This window comes from Aquila chrysaetos, chromosome 4 (assembly GCF_900496995.4).
Source record: "Aquila chrysaetos chrysaetos chromosome 4, bAquChr1.4, whole genome shotgun sequence".
Taxonomy (NCBI): Eukaryota; Metazoa; Chordata; class Aves; order Accipitriformes; family Accipitridae; genus Aquila; species Aquila chrysaetos.
In genome coordinates, this window is record NC_044007.1 from 68,709,670 (window position 1) to 68,731,778 (window position 22,109).

The following is a 22,109-nucleotide window of genomic DNA, read 5'->3' on the forward strand; positions in this document are numbered from 1 at the left end:
TAGTCAAGATGATACTATTTCTAATTTATTGATTTAGTTTTTATTTAGCTTAATATAACTGAAAAGACACTTAATGTATTTGTAGTATATAGGAAGAGAGATGTCTGTACTCCTGACTGTTGATCATGCTGAATGCTGAGTGCAGCATCATTTAAACAGGAAAATGTTAATATAACCATGTTACTGTTCTGTAGCAAGCACCATTAAATTGGACAGTAGAGACAGGTCACTCAAAAGTTGTTAATATCTTTGGTAAACTAATTTATGTAATGAAAACCAATTTATTTAAACAAAGAAATAACTATGAGAAGATTGGAAAAGCCCAAATCATAAAGCACATCTACTGAAATTGTACAGCTCTCCATGCAAAACCCCCACAGTTTGGGAAGTGAAATAAGACTATTGGCTTAATTTTAATTCAGGTACATGGCAGTGTCATTGGAAATTTTGCTTCTGTGTACTTACTGAGCGTAAAGCTGTTGAATGTTTGAAAACAATAAGCTATCCTTGAGAACAAAAGTAGAAGCATGTAAATAACAAAACATTTATATATTTTTCAGGTGTAAACATGGCAAAAGGAGGAAAGGATGATGAATTATTGACAACCATGGTATGTCGCAGTGTTTTAGGTGTGTTCAGTCCAATTCAGAAGCTCATGCAGCTCCTGTTTTTTTGTTTTTTTTTTTTTTTTTTTTTTTTTTACCTCCTATCTAAGTCACCATTAGAAAGAGGGGTATCGTGTTGATAGTCACTAGACAGGAACTGACAGGCTGTGATACATCAGTAGTTCTTACACTAGGATGTACTACAACTAGTATGGTATGGAAGCTGTTGACAAGTACTGACTTTTTTCAAGAGTTACCCACACCTTTGTATGATCAGTAATGAATTAGTAAAATAGTCGGAACAGCTGATTAGTTGCTGACAAACGGTATGCCGTAAGGAAAATATGGATGGAACATGGTACAATGTGAAAGTGAGAAGTTACTAGTAGAGGCAACCATGAAATATTCAGTTTAGGATGTTTATTTGTATTATTCTATTTCTTCTTTTGTTATGCTGTAGCTTTAAATTCCCCTACAGCTTACTCCCTGGAGATGTCATTAAATTTGGCTGGTTATCCTTCATGTTCTTTTTTTTTTTAAGGAGATTGGGTAGCTTTTGATGTGACTGACTGACAGAACTCCAGGGAGCCAAATCAGTTGTGCTGGTTTTCTCTTTCTGGAGAACACATACAGCAGGAATAGGCAGTTATTCACTGTTTCCAGGTGTCCTGTCCGGGAATACAGAGAGGACTATTTTGTTATTTTTTTTTTAAATTAATTGCTTTGGAAATTAATTGTTAACATTGCTGTTAAAATCAGTTTGAAGCAAGATTCAGCCCAATGAAGGAAGAGGTGGTTTCTGCCACTTAATGAACTATATTCATCGTATTAAATGAATGAGCATACTGATGGGTGCCAGAATGTCCATTGGATTCTCTCTGTTGTTGTGTTGTACATCTTTACAAACACTACTTTTGTGTCTTGTTTCCATTTTATTTTGTTTAAAAATGCATTTGTCTCCATCTTTTTATTTAACTTAAAATTTTGACACTACATCATCAGCTTCCAGTAATCTTTCTTAAGAAGAGGCTCTTTTCTTTTTCCCTTTCCTTGTTTCTCTCTCTCTCAGTTGAGAAGTAGTGCTCCATTTACCAGGCTGCCCAGCGATAAACTGAAAGCAGTGATACCGCCTTTCTTACCACCCTCAAGTTTTGAGCTTTGGAATTCTGACCGAACACGACTCGGCAAAGATGGCAAAGCTGAACAGATGAGAACTGCCTGGCCACAGAGAGCGATCAAGCACGATTTTAACAGCAGTGGGAACTCTGATATAGTAAGCAAACAAAATGTGTACGAATATACTGTTATGTCCTAGCCATGGTGACTGGTGAGCCACACTGTCTTTCTGATTAGAAATTACTTTAAACCCGCTGTCTCAGTAACGGCTTGTCCTTTTAAGCTCTGCTGTTTAGGAAGAATAGACATCCCTGTGGAAGGAACATAAATGCAACAAAAGTTTTGTATGAAATGAAACGATTTGTTTGCTGTTAACCAGAATAAAATGAAGCCCTAAGGAATTTGCTGCCAACTGCTAAAGTGGCTGCTGGTTCCACCTATGTATTTTAGTTGCCAAAGTAGGTACAGTAATTGGATTGTGGTTGAAATTGCTCTGTTTTGGAAGAAGACTAGGGGAAGAAGAAAAGAATGAAAGTTTCTTAATTTTTAGGAACTGGGTAGGGAGGGAAGAAATATCAGTGAGACATAAATATACAGACATAACATTCTGAAAGGTTAGTAATAGATAAAATTGTAGCAATTAGTGATCAAGTGGGGTTGAAGGCATACAGCCTTAAAGTGCAAGTACTGTAAAAAGGCAAAAAGCCTGAATAAATTCTGTTTTTTATAGAAGGAGCTTGCCTGATTTCACAATGTTTTTTGTGAAAACGCAAACCAAAAGGAAAATAGCTCGTTTATCTTGAGACAGGAAGCAAAACAACCCTGACAATCTTTGCTTTTGTAATTAGTAGGAGAAAAAGGAGAAGTCCTTACTCGCCTGGCTTTAGACTCTAATAGTCAACTGTAGAGAAGAGTTTATTTTACTAGTCCAGAACTGTATTTCATGTCAGTTCTAGAAATGGGACAAGGAAGACATTTTAGAGTGAATGTTTTTCTGCCTTCCTTTTTTAAGTGAAAGTTAGCTTAATACCAGTAGAGGTGATTTAGGTGGAATAAGGTGGAGTATTAAAAGGGAAGCGATAGATCACAGGAAGGTAAATGTTCCTCATTCTAAAAAAAGTTGATTGTAATAACATCAGTGGGTAATTGGCACACGTATGTGAAGTGAGGCGAAGGGGAAGTAGGGGAGGACTAGCCATTGATCCTTCTGTGGGGAAAGAAGGGGTTTGCTAAGATAATAGGGAGAAGGAGAGAAACCTAGTAAGTCAGATTTGGAAGAAGTGATTTGAGCAACAGGATAAGAAACATGAAAAAGCTGAGCTGCAAGAGCTATATGTCAGATTGTTGGCAGTGGCCAGTGGTGTAAAAGCAAAAGAATTAAAGGAGGATGTGGATGTGGCTGAGGATTTGGCTAGCATATAGCTAGATCATTAATGCCTCAATTAACAAGTCAATAAAATGGTGCGGGTAGATGTTTAGATTGAAGGGGATATGAAAATGCAACTGGAGGAGAGAAAGTTCTTGTTACTTGTTGCATCTTAGTAAGAAACAGGGATGTGATGGATGAGAAGTAGATGGTAGCTGTTTTGTAAGATGGGAGAGACAAAACCAGGATTCTGCAGGGAAGTTTCACATGATAATTTCTGCTCCCCCCGCCACTGCTCATAATATCATGTATATCATACCTTAGGTGCATCGTATATACTCATTTTGTGTTGGACAAAGTTTAAGGAGAATTAATGCCTTTATTGTGTTACTTCTTTTGTTGAATATATATATTCAATGTATATATATTTATATAAATATATATTCAATATATTTATATATGTAAAATAAGATTTTTTTTTTCTGATATCCCTTTTGTTCAGTGGAAGTTTCAGAGCTTATGATAAATAAAACAGCAGTTGAAGCTTATCTTTGTTTTGCTCAAACAAGAAAAATTAATATTATTTTTCTTTTTGTTTTCCAGACATCTGTTAGCAAAGGTACTAGACCAGTCAAATTACCAACATTTGCAAGAAGACCTGCATCTCCTTCAAATTCCAACAGCTTCAACCATTCCCCCCATTCTTCTGGTGGGTCTAATAACATTGCGGGAATTAACAGGCATGGAGGAGAACTGCATAATAGATCAGGTACCATGCTGCTTTTATTTTTAATCAGAAAGTAATTTGTATCTGGTTCAGCTAAAAAAATTAGTGTTTGTGATGATGGTAGAAGATACTAAACCTTTTCTGAGGGCTTCTACTGCTGTAGAAGCAAAACTTCCATAAATTTTATTGGAACAGGAATTGGACTTTGGACACCCACATAAGGAAATAAAAATGTCACATCTGTTACAGAACTCTCATAGGTTAGCCCCTGTCTCAGAAAAAACATGTTGATTTTATTTGAGTCCACCCACAGTGGATCAGGTGGATGCTTGTTCGTTGCAACATATATTTCATAGAGCTGGCTCTTACCCATGTTACTTGCTTTTTGTTTAAAATAAAAATTCGGTTTCAATTAAAAACAAAGCTGCAAGTGTTGTATCTGGCAACTGTAAAGACAATATGGTGAAGCAGCTTATGAAACCTATATCCAAGAGTATGAAAGTCAGCTCTGTGTGTATATAGAGAAGGCTGGCTTCTCTCTTCTCCTGCAGTTGATTTTTGTTCCCTTCCTGAAAGCTGCTGCACAGGTCTGAACCTTACAATTCTCTCTTACTTCATCCAGTCAGTTTTTAAAAGAGAGTGAGTGGTGGAGAGAGGTGAATTGAGAATTAACAAATATTTTAAAATGATGGTTTCCTTGACTCTGTTTTTATTTTATTTTTTTTCTTAGGTGGCAGTGCAGATAATGTTTTGTCTCAGATAGCAGCCCAAAGAAGAAAAGCAGCAGGCTTACCTGAACAGAAGCCCAGCCAACAGCATAGTCCAGTCCAGTCAACTCCTTCATCCACACTGTCTGATTTGCAATGTGCTCAAATTGTTGGCAATGGACATGTTGTAAAGGTACAGAGAAATATAAATTTTTGTAATTCCAAATTGGCTAATTTGAATAGGTTATGTCTCAGTCATGGAGGGTTGATAAATACAACTGCCTGACATCCCACAGCGTAAATGAATGAACACCTGTTACAGTAGTGGAAACTTTTCAGCTCCAAAAACCTTCCTTTTAATTATAAGTCTACAAAAGATCAGACCTAATAGTAAAACATGATTTTGCTTTATTATTACTTTAATTCTGTTTTAAAAACAGTAAATGTAATACTTGATCTTAGGGTAGATCTGCACTGTTATTTTGGTTTCTCATTATTTCTTTCTATGGCCCTGATTGATTCCAGTGTTTTATGTTAGCAATTCCTGGGCTTTACTCTGAAGTGCCATAGCTAGTTTCCCTTCAAAGGCACAACCTGAGTGCAGAATATGAGAAAATTTGTAGCAGGATCTGCTGACCACAGCAATATGCCCGTATGGATTCTGCTCCACAAGGGTTTTAAACAGTATGAACTTTAAGCTGTCATCACCAAAGTCAGGTTTTGCTCCTGAGTGCAGGCCGTATTATCTGCACTGACTTACCTATCAATTTCCTGGAATAGCTTTACCCTCATGACCTGCCCATTTTTGTGCATGTACTTTGAAGCTAACAACTGCTTTGTACAAACTTTTTAAAGATTAAGATTTTAAATCTTCAAAATCTGCAGAGACAGAAGTTAGAAAGCAGCATCATAACAGAACGTGGGATACACTTTTGTGAAATGTATGGGTTTATTCATACAGGGAAACATTACACTTCAGAAAACAAGAGAAAGCAAGCACATAATTTGGGGTTTTAGTTCTAATGTCTGGTATTCTGAACACTTTAGAATACATGACCAAGAGCAAAATTTCTCAACTTTTTGCTTGTGTAATCTTCAAACAGCTCATTTTGCTTTGTTTTATTTTCTTTGCATCTTTTAATGAGATTATTCTTGAAGTTTTGCCCAAAGAAACAAAAATGGCCAGAGTATAAAATTATTACATTTTCTATCTCGTTCTGTGATGTCTTATATGGCAACAGTAAGCAATATGTGTATTTAATCAGTAAATATCAATGATAAATGAAGTTACAAAGTTGTTCAGTGATTTAATTGCAATTTCTGGAGGACAAAAATCAGAAGAAAAGTGGTCAACTACCAATGCCAAAACAGTTTTCAGGAATAGTCACTTTGTCAATCAGTCCCGATTCTGAAGGGACTACTGGTTGCTTTTCAAAGATGAGATTGGGAGGTAAAATTTATAACTCTGCTGGACTCCCAAAAGCTGTGGACTCATACTGATTCTTTGGCACATGATAATCTTTTCTCCCTTTCTATCCCACATAACTGCTCCCGGGGTTATAAATGATCTGTCTCTTTCTTTCCTGTAGACGAAGCCACTTTATTATCCTGTTCCCTCATTAAAGTCTTCTCTACTGAACAGCTACCAAATGTTTTTTCTTTCAGAGGTGGTCTGACAAATATATTTCTAATTAAAGTCTCAGCAGTTCCTCTCAGCTTGTTTTTATCTTGGAAATAATTTCAGATGAGCTGCTTGTGTGCCCCCCAAAAAATCTTATTTTTCTCCACTTATATTAGTTAGCCTCTTAAGAGAGAATACCTGTGCCTGTAAGCTTTGGGCTGCAGATCTTGGGGCCTGTTGTTACAGCAGTGTTACCACTAAGTTGTTTAAGTGTTATTCCCACTCACAGTGAAAGACATTAGGAGACAAAGAAGTAGAGAGGTGCAACACCCTGCAGATCATCTTCTGGGAAGGCAGTTCATCATACTGTTGAAAAGATTTAAAAAAAAAAAAAAAAAATTATGCCAGTATGTTGGAAAGGCAGTAGCCCTTTCATTGCTCTTTGCTTAGATGTCTAGGTGAATTTCAGTCTATCCACCAATAAGAAAACATGTAATCCATGTGGATTTCACTATAGATGTTCGTGCATCATATGTCTGAGGTGGTCATACGTCTGAGGTGGTTTTTGGGACATCAGTGTCTGTTGGGAGTACACAATCACATATGGATCCACACTGGCTGTAAAAGCTTAAACAGCCTACTTTTTTGTTGTAATCAACAACATAAATGCTGAATATTTAATGTCTATGTCCATTGTGGAAATGCTTGTGCCCTCCCATGAGGATCATGCTGTCTAAACTTGGAAATAGCTGATGGAAAAACGCAGTGATGTTACACTGATCAATTTTGCAAAAGTTATCTATGAGGGTCGGGATTGTACAAGCCTTAAAGAAAGGAAAAGAAAAAGTGAATAACAATTTACAGGGTGATGTAATTTAAATAAATGCAGACAATGCGCTAGAGAGGGAGGACCATTCTGAAACACAAATGGCCAATAACAGAATACAGGGAAATTTGGGACAAAAAATTGAAACGAGTTCACGATGCTTTTTGGAGACCTCTCAAATTTGTATCGTGCTATGTTACTTCTAGTCAATTCAGTGCAGGGCTAAGGAGGTAGTACGTTCTGGCATAGGACAGAGTAATGGAAGAACGTTACCACTCGAATGAATTTTATGTTTTTAATCTGCATCTTTTTCATTAACTGGAAAAGTTCATTTATGCCATAGCACAGAAGCAAAATTGTAGAGAGGCAGGAACCGCTGTCATTCTCCCTTCTTGCTTTGTTACCCAGCTCAACTTTTTTCTTATGTTTTTCTTGTAGCAGCTTGACTGAAAAAAGGTGTTTTAAGTTAAACTCTGAATTCAGGAATCCAGGAGAGAATCACCTAAGACTTCTTTTTAGGTCATATAATGCAAACATTGATATGTGTGCAGTGATACATAGATTGAGGAATTTGGGAGATGAGGTACATTAACTTGTTTTGGAAAAGACTGATACACATACATATATATTCTTATTTCTCATTTTAATTCGTCTATCTTCCTGTTTTCTATGCCTCCAAATGTGTTAAATGTTTGCAAAATATTTAATAAATTTGAATCATTTGACTAATGTTAGGTAATAATAAGTTTAAGGGTTGACTGGAAACTTTCATTCCAGTGCAGCAAGGGCTTTAAATGCACCAGAAACTTAGTCTATGCTTGCTGCGTATTTCTGGTTAATCCAGCAGGAAGTGCTACTTTAAATTAGTGTCTGATATACTTTGAAAAGCTTTAATTGAGGCTTCATTTCTCTAATTAAATCTCTGAATGAAAAAGACCTGTTTTCAGAGTCAAAGTATTTTCACCTTTTATAAAAAGAATAATTGTAGTGCTTATATATAGTATTGCTTCATAAGAAATAATTTTCTTATTCCAAAATTACAGCCTTAATATATTTTTCTTGGTGAATTTGAAGGGACAGACTCTCACCTGGGATAAATCAGTATTGCTCCAATTATTTCAATGTGAATCAAGCAGAAGCTTCTAGTTGTGACTACATGCTCTGCAGAAGTGATATGCAATTTAAGTAATATTGAAGCATCATATATAGGTAAACGCTTTTTTTTTTTTTTTTTTTTAAACCAAAATGATTGTATCATTAACTGCAGCAAAAACTGGAGATGAACAAAAGACCTCCATCTGGGACTTCATCTACATCTAAAAGCACATCACCAACGCTCACACCTTCCCCATCACCCTCCCCGTCTCCTAAGGTTCACAATGCAGAGTCCTCTCTCTCTTCTTCTCACAGACAGGCCAAGAGCAATGGTTCCAGCAGTGGTACTATTACAGAAGATGGTGAGTTGGTCGCTGTAATTATAGGAGATTGATTCATCAAGAGCACAAAGTGTTTTAAGCTATAACTGTACTGGATTAGTGCATATCTGCATGAAAGTGAGAACTTTTTTCTTTCTAAAAAAAAATATTTTGGTGTTTCTTACTGCGAGATTGGTATTACTGCAGTAAAAGGCTATTTCTCCCAAAAGCTGTGATCCCTTCCATTTAGAGAGGGATATTGGTACCATCTCAAAGCTAGCATAGAGCGTGTAGGTAGGCCGCTCTTACGTGGCCTCCTTCCTTCCCTCCTTTCTGGCTTAAATCCTGTTTTTCACCCTTTGCTGAGGGTGGAAAATACACTTTCTCCACATTCAAAATATTTTTTTTTTTTTTTTTAATGAATACAGTGAAGCACATCACTACAGAAATACAATTTTGATTCATAGCAAGTCATAGCTACATGCAATTGATTTTTAAGAGCTGTATTGCATTTATTTTTTTAATTTGAAAAAATAGCCTTATTTTGACTTTATTTTTAACTTTAGGTCATAAGAAAGGATAATAATGTTACTACTTTTCCAATAAGATTACTACCTTTTAAGTTCAACTTTTAGGTCTATATTACAACACTTTCTAAAATAAAAGTTATGTTACTGCATTGGAAACAGGATATCAACTACTTTGTTTTCTTCTGTAAGCATCTCAAAAAAAAAAAAAAAAAAGCGGAAAAAATAACAACTCAGAATCTTTTAAATAAGAGATGGATGTACCTTATATCTGGTTTCTGCAAGAGGCACTTTGTACTATTTTTGGTTTTTTTGAAAGTGTCCATATTGATTTTGTTTTGTTTTCATTTATGCTAACGCTGTCTATTGACACTGTACTTCCATTTGACACTAAAGAGAGGTGATACTTGACCCGCTTTCTGTCGTCTTATCATGGCTTAGCTGTAACGTGTTGTACTGATTGCTGGAGGAAATCCTTTCACATTTTAGTTAATGCCATTTTGTAATGATGGCTTGAATAACACAAGAGTTACTGGTTTAGAAATACATGAAGGGAAGAGAACTCAATGTTGGATAACAAGGAGAATTGCCCAAGCTGTCAGCTGTTGTAATCTCACCTGGTGAAGCTGGGCTTTGTGACTGCACCACTAGTACCATGATACAGTGAGTTTCCTCTGTAGCAGAGGGATAGGTTGTCAGAAGCCTAAGTAGTTCTGGGTTCATTGTGCTTGTAAGCTTTCATAGTTAAGTGGCCCTTTAATTCAAGGGCTTCTCTTACTGTGCTTTGATTCAGCAGCAACAGTACAAATGCTCATAGGCCCAGCGGTAATCAGAAGAGTAAGTACAGAAGGCCTGCAACGTTAACTTTTCTTTTTCTTTCAAGTAAACTTAAATGAATTAGAAAATTGATTTGCATTGAATATTACTGTGAAGGAATAGTACACAGCAGGGTTCAGAGGTGTGCATGGTTTCTTTTTAGGCAACCACGTGGTGGACCATCAACAGCTTGTCCCTATTCTGAGAACCAGTGACGTAGAGAATCATGAAAGACGAAACCATGTGAGAGTAAAAGGAGGCTCTGAAAACTTGGAGAAAGGTAATCTTACCTTGCTACTATAGAGTAGTACAAAAGAGGTGCTAAATAGGATTAACGTGGCAGGAGGAGTAAGAGCTCCGAGAACCTTTGCTTTCTCCAGGGATGTAGGTAAGGAGACAAGATACGAGTAGAGCAAAAGAAGGACTTACTGAAAAAGCAAAGGAGAAAGCATGTATTAGTTTTGCATTACAACATGCAAGAGTTGTAAAACTGAGAGGTTTCAGGTTTGTTCAAACTTAAAGTATAATACTGGAACTGGAAGAGGGAAAGAGGAAAAGACAACATGAAAGGCCTACGGCTGAAAGCATTGTCTCTGTGTGTGAGAAGTGTTAGATGTTATAGTTGTTTCTGACAGCAAGGCTCTGAGCTCACAAGACCTTGAAGGTTTCTTCCCATATCACAACCTATCATTTAAGGACACCCATGTCATGAAAAATAACTAACAACCTAAAAGAAAAAAAGGTTGTTAATATATCTAAGGGCTTCTAATGAAACTTCTATTTTCTTTCTGTAAGATGATATTTTTCATCAAACTGCATGGAGACGTTCTCGTGCTATGTTTTTAAAGCTGGTTGGTTACCTTTTCCCATGGATTAACCTCAGTTAGGGTACTAAAGCTTTTAGCTTGAAACCATGCCAACCTTCACAAATCATGTTAAGCATACCAAATTAGTTGGCTTTGAGGTAAAAAACCAAAACCCTAGCAGAAAATAAGACTCAACTAGATTTTTTCACTTCAGTTTTCTGTGGGCTCTTCTATGTAAAGAAGGAGGCTTCCAGAATGGTGCACAGAAAAGTTCTCAAGAACTTCACATCTCAACATCCTTGATGTCTTCTGAGAAGCTTAGAGAGTGAGGTTCTTTTTCATGTTTCTACTGACGATGAAAGAAAAGTGATCGTCAAAAGAAAAAGTGAAATAAAACCAAAGTATATTTGGGAATGGAATGGTGATGTATTTACAATGAAAGTGAGTTTATATGGGGAATATTAAATATAGTTTGGTTGTGTACTGTAATCATTCATGTTCTTCGTTTTGACTTTGACTCCTTAGTTTAACTGACCACTTTGGTATTTCTGGGGAAAAAAAAATAATTAGTTAGTTGTGACAGCAAAGCAATAAAAATAAACAGAATCTGTAGTTCAGAGAGGTAGTGTGTAATTGAGAGGTAATGGTGGGTTATTCTAAAACTGAACTTATGCTTTTTAACTGGCTAATCATATTTTAAATATGTGGGAAGAGTCACTATCAGGTCCTCCAACTTTTAATTTCTTTAGACTTTGAGAGGAAACCCAATATCCAGTGCCCTTAGTCTTGGAAGGTAAGCTTATGAAACTTAAATTCTGCCCAGGTTTCATCTTAGCCGAACTTCAGCTGTCTGTGTTCAAGATGCCTGGATGTCAGGCACTTAAGGAGAAGGGGTTCAGATATACCCTTGTTGTAGCAGTGTTTTGAATGAGCAACTGGGTGGTTGCTTGCTCTACACTTTGTCTTCCTGGATCGTGACATGGAAATATGCCATTCAGTTCATTGCCTGCTTGAGGAGTTTTGCTGTCTAACCTGCATGATCTGGGTCAGCCATCTGGGGCCAAGCACCTGTGTTTTAGGCATTGAAGTGCCTAAGTTGTACTTAGGGGTTTGGTTTTTTAAGACCCTTTAATGAGGAAGAAAGGGCAATACAACAGAAGGATCTTATCCTAGCAAGGTAAGATAGAATTACAGTATACAGAAGTAGGTGAAAACCCAATAAGCCAATATTTTAATTTCTGATGCAGAGTAAATGTGGTTGGTTTTTTGTTATCATATATCACTGTGTGGAATATATGTTTTAATATACATTTTCAGCTGTTAACAGTGCAGAGATCGCTAAAATATTTCCTGATCCAAGGGGGTTTTCTTGTTTTTCTTTTCTATTATTACAGATGAGCTGACTGGCATCCTTAAAAAATTGTCACTTGAGAAATATCAGCCTATTTTTGAGGAACAAGAGGTATGTCTTTTTCTAAAACAGTAAAAACCAAATCTTTTTTAAAAGTAGGGCGCAACACACATTGCATCAGAATTGTGATCCAGAATCTCAAATTTGAAGTTTTAGAACCATTTCAGGTTGCAGAGAGGACCTTGAAACACAGACCAAGCAGTATTCATGGCATTCTCCAGGGTACTGCAAATATCAGTGCTTTTTACACTGAACCTACAATTTTGATACAGATAGGTGCTTCAGACTTTTTTTTTTTTCCTCTCTCTGTTTTTACACTCTGCTTTTTCTATATATGTCTATATCCAATGTGACTGAACAGCTTATAGGACATACTGTATCACCCCTGGAATCACAGCTGGAACCTCATTTGCAGATGGAGAACAGCAGAGTGTGAGTCACCGAGATGGCTGCTTTCTTTTCTTTATCTGCTATGAATAAGCAACAGGAGAATTAAATTGGGGAACCTAAGCATCATTGTAGATGAGGCCTGTGACAATGACTTGCCTGAAGGATGCAATGAAAGGAAACATTGCTGAAAATAAGTAAAAATAATTCATTACAATGTTTAAGACAGTATCAGATGTGAACAATAATTGTGCATTTGTTTGGCCAAAGGCAGAGGGTAGTGAATGGACATAAAATAAATCGACACTGCTGCAGAGTTCAGAATTCAGCACCACAAACACAGATTATTTAGCTCCATCACAATACACTGGGCTTATCATTGTTCCCCTACATGATAGGGAAGGGAGGATTTTGTAGAAATTAATATGCTCTGTGTGTGAAGGTTATATCAGTATGAAAACTTCTAGATGTTTGTTCTTACCACAGCCTTACAGATGTGATGATGTAATAAAAACTGATATATGAACAAACCCTAGGTTTTCTTCAGGAGGCACTGGAAAAGCACACAAAATATTCTTAAATTCCAAAAATACTTCGGTGGGGGGAGGGAGAAGAAAAGAAAAGAGTGAAATCTTAGGCTTATTCAAGTAACTACTACTGTAAGTAGAGGAATTTTTGTGGACAGTATATATTTTGTATTGATAGAGCTTGTCTGGAAAAAAAAAAAGAAAAATCCATTATATTTTAAATATACTATCATCATTAATTGAATTATTAACAGCAGTTTTAAAACCTGACAACAGAGTGGTAAAGTGGGTGCCATTCAGTGCTGGTAATTCATTAAAAATTTTTGTGTGCGCAATATTTACAGTAAGTCTATACAATTGAAAAAAACCAACAAAACCCAAATACTTTTAACCTGTAATAGTGAATCTTTGCCTAGGTAAATTTGTCTTGTCTTTTTTTCCTCTTCCCCCCTGCCCCCCCCCCCCATATGCAGGTGGATATGGAAGCCTTCCTTACACTTACTGATGGTGATCTGAAAGAGCTGGGTATTAAAACCGATGGATCAAGGCAGCAAATTTTGGCAGCTATTTCTGAACTGAATGCAGGAAAGGTATATTATGAAGTACTGTACTTAGTATACTAATTCAAGGTTTGCTTATATTGTTAATTCAACATATCTTTCAAAACTCAGTTGAGGATGTTACTTAGAAAAGCCAAAAGAATGTTTTTTCCAAAGAAAGTATTTAATGTACTTAATTAGTGAAAAATACCTTCCTTTGTAGTACTCCCTATTCTCTTTCATTAACTCTTTCATAGGTCAGTGACTGTACAGTTCTTTTACAACATATTGGAAATTGTATCAGAAGCTACTGGTAACATAAACATTGGTGATATTGCAGTTACTGAATATTGATTTCAGTGATGCTAAAAAGATTCATCTGGCCACTATAGTCCAGCTAGAGAACATAATGTAAAAGGAAAGGTCTGATTTGCTTTGCCTAACAGTTTTTGATTTCTCTGTGATTAGGTAAATAGCACTTCTCTCATTCCTTACACTTTTATTGCCTTTTAATTTTATATTGACATAGACAAATTTGCTAAGGATGACATACAGTAAGCAATGTTCTTGTCAAAGGGATTATGAACTGGAGCATTTCTTTAATTAGGCTGGCTGACACTTCTCAGCTCCTTTTTTAGTTTTGAGGTCCATTCTCTCTCTGATACTGGAAGCTTGGATAAAACAAAACATAAAGATAATTTCCCCAAGTTAGGATCAACAGCAACAAGTGATGAGGCTAAAAATTAGGGGAGATGGATGATGCTTCATGCTGTAAAGTTATGAAGAAAATCATGAAAATGTTTCTATTGTTATCTGGTAGTTTCAGGAAAAGATTACTACAAGGTTTTCTATGTACCTGGGAGGTAAGGATTTGTTATTATTCCTCATAATACACTGTGACTCTCTGGGCATAGACATACATATTTACACATTTCTTGGTGAACTCTTACTATAAAATTCATTTTTAAAACGGAAATTTAAGAATACCTTATTTTATTTTATTGTGCTTTTACAGGGACGAGAGAGACAGATTTTACAAGAAACTATACACAACTTCCACTCTTCGTTTGAGAGTAGTGTTAGCAACACACGGCCTCCAGGTCATTCCCAGTGTAAGTAGCACCTGAGATTAATTGAAAAATGTATGGATACTTTTAACTAATACTGGATGGAAGACAGAATGTGTCAAACAAGCCACTTAACTGCTTTCTGGGTTAATGATTGATGCGTGTCTGTGTCTTTTGCTGAGACTGTAGAGAAGATTTCAAGGTAAAATGTAGCGATACCTGTAAGATTTTTATCACACTTCAGTACTATGTGAAATAAGCATAAAACTTTTGTCATGTGTTACTAAACACAGAAAATGGATGTTATACTGTGTATGTATACATATAACAGCAGTGGGAGGTGTGTTTCTGTATGACATGTAATTTAGTTTTGCATACACTTTATAGGAGACAATTTTCTTTAGTGTGATCAAGTTGATTAAATATATTCAAGGTTTACAATTTAGTATACTGGCTGAGATAGGTATGTTAATTATGTATTTATGTATGTATGCATTTAGTTATTTTGTATAGGTAATATTTTTATACGATTGTCTATAGTCGGGGTTTTTGGAATACATCTTTTCCAACCACCAGTGTTAACTGCTAGCCATTGCTGGAGGAACTGCCTTTTAAAATGTTCTATCTATAATCAAAATGTACAGAAAGGTGTTGCTGACCTGTAACAAATGAATACATTTACTACAGTCACCCCTAGATACAAAAGTTGCAAATCTCTGTCCTGCCAGCTACCTGAGCCAAAGGCAGATATGCATCTGTTACTCAAGGTTAAGGAATGGGGCAAAACCTATTAATATGTGTATTTCTGGATCCATGTTTTAGGAGCAACACGAAAGCCATTGAATGGCCTTGAGAAATTCACCATGTTAAAGTGTCTCTTACGCTCCTTCAGTTGCTTGTTTTGCTGCTTGCATCCACTCATAAAATCATTTCATTTGTTTAGTGGTTATGTTAAATAATGTTTCAGGTATTGTGTGCTTTAGGAGGCCTTAATAATGAGCAAGTCCCAGTTGTTCCAATCTCAGTCAGCTGAATATCATTAGATATGTGAAAGCAGGTGCTAACTGTAGTCCTACTGCTGCCTTGGGGAAGACGCGGCATTGCTGGGGTAGTTAGTGTGGGCTACTTTCTGTATTCTATATAGTCTGCTTGGCTGAAAACCACTATCAGGTGTCACTGTATGCATTGTGCAGCTTAATTCCCATTCTCAGAGTCGGCAGCATGTGTGGGAACTTCTGGATGTCTCTTGATAACATCCCAGGCTTGAGAAGCCTCTTCTGTAGGGGCTACTACTAGGGGAGCAGAAGCTGCTCTTTGGGATTTGATAACATGGTGCAATGAACTGGAATTACTCAAGAACTGAAGAAGCGTACAAGTGCAGTGTGTCTCCAAGCAACTTGCTGAGCCTAACCACTGAGCTTAAAAGTGTCTTGAAGACAGCAAAAGACAGTAATGGTGGCACAGAGTTAGTGAGAACATCCTTTTGTAAGGATGGAGGCAACAGTTGCTCCTGCTGACCAGTTGACAAGATGCTGCAAGGAGGCTGCCATCAGATCCAGCTTTTGGGGTTTTGTGTTTGAGGGCTCCATGAAATAGATTTGGCTGTAAAACAGGAACAGAAGCACTAACAGAGAAGGAAGAGGAAGAGAACATGTAGATAAAAGAAGTTTCTGCAACAGGTAAGCTGCTTTTCATTGTAAAAAGTAGCAGTGGGACCCCATGCAGTCTCTGGAACTTGAAGTACTTTCCAGGAATGTGTAGTATTTTAGAGCATAAGAGCAGCTGCACCGAGTCAGATCCAAGGTCCATACAGTTGTGTTCAGCTTTTTCATCTGGTCTCGTTTGACATTGGTGTGAAGAGCTGCTTGCTTTCATTTACTGTGAACTTGCCATGTCCTGACTTCTTTTGCTTCATCCTACTGGATCAGAAGATACAGTGGACAATTGTTCCCTTTTCACTGCCTCCATGCCACTGACGATTTTACAGATACCTGTGATACTCTTCCTCAGTCATGTTTTTTTCCAGACGGAAGACTTACAAGCTGTTTAATCATTCCCTATACCATAGTTTTTCTGATCTCTTTTCCTTTTCTACTATATCCTTTCAGACTTGGACATACCAGCCTAGCATACAATTTTCAAGATGTAGGCATACCATGGACTTACACGACAGAGTGATGTTTGGTTTTTAGTTGTGTTCTCTATTTTCAGTTCTCTTGCCCTTTCCTAGTTATTTCTAGTACTCTGCTTTTTTGGCTATAACTGAAGGCCGAATTTGTATTAATTGGAACTACCTCTTATAACCCAGCTTATCTACTGAGTTCAAGCTCAGAGCCTATCATTTTATAGAACCACTCATACATCACTTTTTCCATATGCCTTCCTTCATAATACTTCATGTTTATCTTCATCAAATTTTTTCTGCCCTCTTACTGTTTGGGCACTGATGTCTCATGAAGTCCTTTTGCCAGTCTTCTGTTTGCCTTTCTTTTTATTTACATGGATAACTTAGGAAAGTTTGTCACTTCACTCTATATGCCCTTTTGAAATCATATATTGAAAAACCTGAGCCTTCATGCAGATCCCTATGAAATGCTAGTGGTGAATCTCTACTATGGAAAAAATGACTGTTTACGCCCACCTTCTGTCCTCTGCCTTCCTAACTGATTATTTATCCACACAAGAAATTTTCTTCTCACCCTGTGGGTTCCTTATTGTCTTAAGAGCCAGACTTCAACCTTGTGAAATGCCTTGTAAAAATCCAGGCATCAAGTGGACTTCTTTTATCTACAAGACTGTTGGCACCTTCAAGGAATTCCAGTAGGTTGGTGAGGCAAGGCTTTGCAAATCCCTTTTTGATTGTTTTTCACAAAATTTCAGTCTTTGTTATAGTTTATGCTAATCTGCCTGTTGCTACTGGCCATCTCACTGGTCTGTGTTTCTCTGGATCTCCTCTTGAACCATAAAAAAATTAGCATCGTTTTTATCACTTCCCACTTACATGTCAATTTAACTAAGAACCTGTGCTTTGTACTCAGCGGTTCAGTTGCTTAAACCTTGTGATCCTCTAGAACATCTGGCTTAGCAATTTGTTATTATTTGCTTTGTGTATTTTTTTCATAACCTTTTTTACCAATACTTCAGGTTAAGATACCTTGGACTCCCACATAAAGAAGGCTTCTGAAATGGGAACCTTCCCAAGCTTTTCCATGGTGAATACATTTAGTTTTTCTGATGTGAACTTACTTCTCTAGCTTGTTAGAGTCTAATCATTGATTGGCATCATGGCATCTGTAACTGGCTGCCTCCTGTGATGTGTTTGAAAAGTAATATGTGGAACTTTTATGCTTTTTGCATGGTCCACAACCACTGATTTCTCTACAGCTCTTCCTAGGAGCCTGTCCGGACACCATTAGCAAGAAAGCCACTTCATGATTTGACTTTTTAGAAAGCTAGATGTAGCTCACAGGATGATAAAAACATCTTGCTCTTCCAGATGTGTCAGTATCACTGTTTTTGCACCTGTCACTGTGATTTCCTCAATATTTTGAGTAATTTGAGTAATTTTAAAAGCTTGGTACCTAAAATGGAGTGGCTGCCAGTGTAGCTCTGCTTTTATGAAGTTTCCAGCCTGTAGGGGTGTAAAGATGATAATGAAATACGATCTGAATATATCCATAAGACTCAGAAATGAAAAAGCAGGGGAAAAGAAACTAAATCCTCACTTTCTGGAAATGTAGCTTATAATTGTGGGAGGTCTGTAGGCTACCATCACCAAGCCTCCAAATGTCTACAGCTTCTACACCCTCTCCATCCACAGCTCCAGTGCTAGCTTAGCTTCAGTTCCCCCCAAGATGCCCTAATCCAAACTGCCCAGGCTCAGTCTCTCCCCTGCTGCCACTGGGTCAGGAGCTGTTGCTGCTTGTCAAACCTGGTATGAGATGGCAGGCAACAGAAATAGAAAAGCATCTAGATGAGTGTTTCTAGAATGGAAAAGAGAACTGCAGTGATTAGCTACATTTACACTTTCAAGGAATGCACTAGAAGGAAAACAACGAGAGGCAGAAAAAGTAAAAGCAAGACCATCAGAAGTAGAGGACTGATGTTATAACTACTTTCACACAACAGGCCTGTTTAGGGAAGATACTACTGTTTCTTCTTGATGTTTTTTTGGCAGTTCAAAATCAATTGCTGGCTTGCTGTATCCTCAGCTAGCTTCTGGCTGAGCACCTCCTGCTGAGGTCATTGCTTCTGAACTCACTGTGATACTCTTTACAAGAACTCGTAGAAAAGTTGTTGAGTGTTTGTTGGGTTTTGTCAGATGAGCTATTTCAGTTATAGCTCACTGTTGGGAGAAAGATTCCTTTGTATGTCAGTTGCTGTGTCATCCCTGGGGCTGCAGGTGAGATGATTCCACTTTGCAGAAAACAACAGGCTTTGACATACATTTGTTTTCTGTCAGAAGGGTACTGAGACCACTTCTTCCCCACCCCACACCAGTGATACTAGGTTAGGCTGTGGGAGCTCCATATTCCAGTCCTTGCCTGAACTGCATAAGGCAGATGACTGCCCTAACTGTAGTATAAATAATTCAGTGGTTACTGGACCCGTAAGCCATTAGGTTTGGGGGCATCCATAGTTCTTGTCCCTGTTGTGAAGAGGCAAACAGTACTTGCATGGAGAGTGTTGCCTCTGTCTCTTTTTGTAATGGAAATGAACTGGTGACCTCCAGAAAATTCTGCCAAAATTAATTCATTCCTGGAGTGAATGTTACAGGGTTTTTTGACACTTTGGTAGTTTTCAAGGGAAAAAATTATGGCTCGGAAAATTGCGAATGTATGCCGATCACCCTGTCCTTGGTAAGAGAAACTACTAGGAAGATACTGCTTCTTTATACTCCAGTGAACTGTATCAAACAAACACAGAATTAGCTTGCTACTTCACCATTTAAATTTAGAGCAGATGACCAGCCCATGGAGGCATGAGGCAAGATGACTGCTCTGAGGAGCAAAACGCTCCTCCTTTGTCTGGACTCCAATGAAACAGCAAGTGGCGGCATGAAGTCCAGATTTCTGAGGAAACTGGATTTAAGAAATTGTATCACCCCAGGAAATGTTTATGCTTGTAGTTTGAGGTGACCTTTTTGCTTATGTGATTCTGGTAAAAAAGAAAGTCAGACTTTTTGAATGCCTAATTGCCAGGACTAATTGTTTAGAGTTGGGTTCTTTGCAGGGAGGGTGGGTGGGTGTCAAGATTCTTGCAGTCATCAAGTGGATAATTAAGGAGTTGAACAGATCTGGCATTGGTGTGCAGGTTAATTGAAAGAAATGACACCAAAGGAGAGAGCTGCATCTCAACACAGACTTGCCAAATCAGAAACACAAAGCTGAAAAAAGTTGATGTGAATTCTGTGGAAAAAAGGAGCAAGCCAACTGGAATTCTTTTTTTCAGAAGAGTAGAAAGAAATAAAATCCCATATGCTAGATAATACATATGTAAAGAAGTGTACATTTTAGATCTGTGATAAAAAATAGAAGCAGTTCCTGGAGTTCCCTTGGCCAGGTCTGGGGTTTGTAACAGAATTTGCCATTTCTACAAAAATGACATGAAAAAAGCAAGAGAGCATCCAAGGTTTATAGTCTGAAGGATGCAATCTTCTTTTTCTCCTAGGGCATTTCTTAACCTTATTATGAAAAAAAAAAAAAATTAACAGAGATTTGTTGGAGGTAAAGCTAACTGCCAGTTAGCTTAGTTTACATTCTAATATCGAGTTTATTAAAATGCTCGAAAGAAAAACATGAGCCTCATCACTTGGTATAGATATCCAGCTGCTCTCCCCCACCTAAACATAACACTTCTCTTATAAAAGGTGAGAAGAAAAAGAACACTCCAACATCTAGCAGGGGCACTGAACAAAGGGAGGATTTAGGTATCAAAAGGATAAACTGAGTATTCTCCAGATACAAGTTAAATGAAGAGTAACTATGCCTATGATGAAAAAAGAGTATGATGCCATTCAATATATAATTATTTGCAGAAATTCTGGTCTTCCAGTTTCTCTTTACATATGATAGTATGTTGCATATTGATACATACTTACACATATGTATCTGCAGATATATATATATATAGGTATTTTAAAAGATGTGACAGAATAAAGTGGAAGAGAGTGGGGAGTTGTTCGTGTATTTATTATTTTCCACTTTCGTATTCAGAGTAAAAAATATTAAATGGAAATTATCCAGAGGAGGTGTTAGAGAGGTTGTAGAGTAAGAAGTAAAAATAGGAGCAAAACCAGTATAGACTTGCAAATAAAAATCATACAGAATTCAGGTAGCCACTTGCTGGAAAGGTACACTTTGAGAAAAGAGAGATACTGGAAAGGTTTGTGGCAGTAGATGACATTTTCACATGTGACTTTGACTTTTCATACCTTCTCCATACAGGAGAGGGCTTAAGATGGGTAAAATTAGTTACAGGGTCAAATTGTTGGAGTCTGGTATAACAATGATACTGGGAGATGTGGGCCTGTTTCTAGTAGTTGTGGAATTACTCTGTCTTCTTTAAAGCTGTAAGTCTTGCTGGTTGCAGTTTTCACTTTTTTTTTTTTTTTTTTTTTTTTTTTTTTTTTTTTTTTTTTTATTTACAGCACCTGGCTGCTCTATAAAACCACAAGAAGCTGTTTCTCCTAAAAGGTAGCTACTGGAAAAAAAGATTGGGTTTTTTTCTTATGGTGAAGTTTGGCATCTGGCTGAGTGAATCCAAGTATACAAATGAAAATTTGAAAAGTTAGTCCTAACTACACCTGTATAGGACTTTCTCCAATAATGTGCTAAAAATTTGAATCCCACAAAGAATCAAGAAAATAATAAAGAGATTGCTTTTATAGTTCAGCCTAAGTGTTGAATTGTTCAAGGCATCAGTGGTCTGGATTTGAGAAGAACAAAGTCAGAAGATCTGGAAGAATGAGTGACCATATAAGAAGAATCATATTTTCATTCTACTCTTGCCCATGGATGAAGAACCCATAGGAGGCTTACATGAGCACAGTCAAGAACACAAAAGCATGGAAGAAGGCATGAAAAACACCATGAATTATGAGAGCTTCTACATGGAGAAGTATGTAACCTGACTATGCCTCTCGACTGGATACAGATAAAAAGAGTCCAAATTGAAAATGTAATGGTTTCATGAGAAGGAATATAAAGGAAAAGTAATGCTGCATTCTTCATTAACCAAAATACACTTTATCTATTCAATATTAAGAGGTTAGAACAGCAGTAAAAGTAAATATGAAATACTTATTTGTAAAAAAAGCACTTTATTTAAGGAAATGCATAATCTGTCACCAATATTTAAACAGAAATAGTGTTAAAATATTTTATATTGCCGATTGGTTGTTTTGAGAATAAAACCATTTAACTGATACTGGCTGGGTTTTTTTGAACAGTAACACTAGCAGATCCTTAAACCACATTTTTGTAACTTGATTTGTGTAATAATTTTGAAAAGACTAGTTATAGTAATTATGAGTGGAAATAATTTTCTGCTTAGTAAATACAAATTTTTGTTGAGCAGTTAAAATACAAGTCAGCAGAAGCCTCTGACACTGTATCTATCTTTCTGAGGACTCACAAATACATAAC

The 22,109-nt window shown here is 37.0% G+C and overlaps 1 protein-coding gene across 6 annotated transcripts in view; it reads left to right on the top strand.

The window, feature by feature from the left end:
* The window catches only part of ANKS6 (ankyrin repeat and sterile alpha motif domain containing 6), a 46,822-nt gene extending 24,933 nt beyond the window's left edge, over positions 1-21,889 (top strand). Inside the window, exons 8-18 of one of the 6 annotated variants that reach the window (XR_003922986.1) lie at positions 561-610; positions 1,675-1,878; positions 3,691-3,856; positions 4,545-4,714; positions 8,236-8,425; positions 9,890-10,006; positions 11,927-11,994; positions 13,331-13,447; positions 14,412-14,508; positions 17,608-17,675; positions 21,113-21,889. Coding sequence is in view for 3 of the 6 variants with exons in the window: in XM_030011436.2 (XP_029867296.1) it covers positions 561-610; positions 1,675-1,878; positions 3,691-3,856; positions 4,545-4,714; positions 8,236-8,425; positions 9,890-10,006; positions 11,927-11,994; positions 13,331-13,447; positions 14,412-14,508; positions 21,113-21,162 (1,229 nt within the window). In the remaining 3 variants the exon portion in view is untranslated. Of the gene's footprint in view, positions 1-560; positions 611-1,674; positions 1,879-3,690; positions 3,857-4,544; positions 4,715-8,042; positions 8,207-8,235; positions 8,426-9,889; positions 10,007-11,926; positions 11,995-13,330; positions 13,448-14,411; positions 14,509-17,607; positions 17,676-21,112 lie in introns of those variants that run through there. The other 5 variants (XM_030011436.2, XM_030011437.1, XR_003922987.1 and 2 more) reach the window with 5 other exon arrangements.
* The last annotated feature ends 220 nt before the right edge of the window (positions 21,890-22,109 follow it).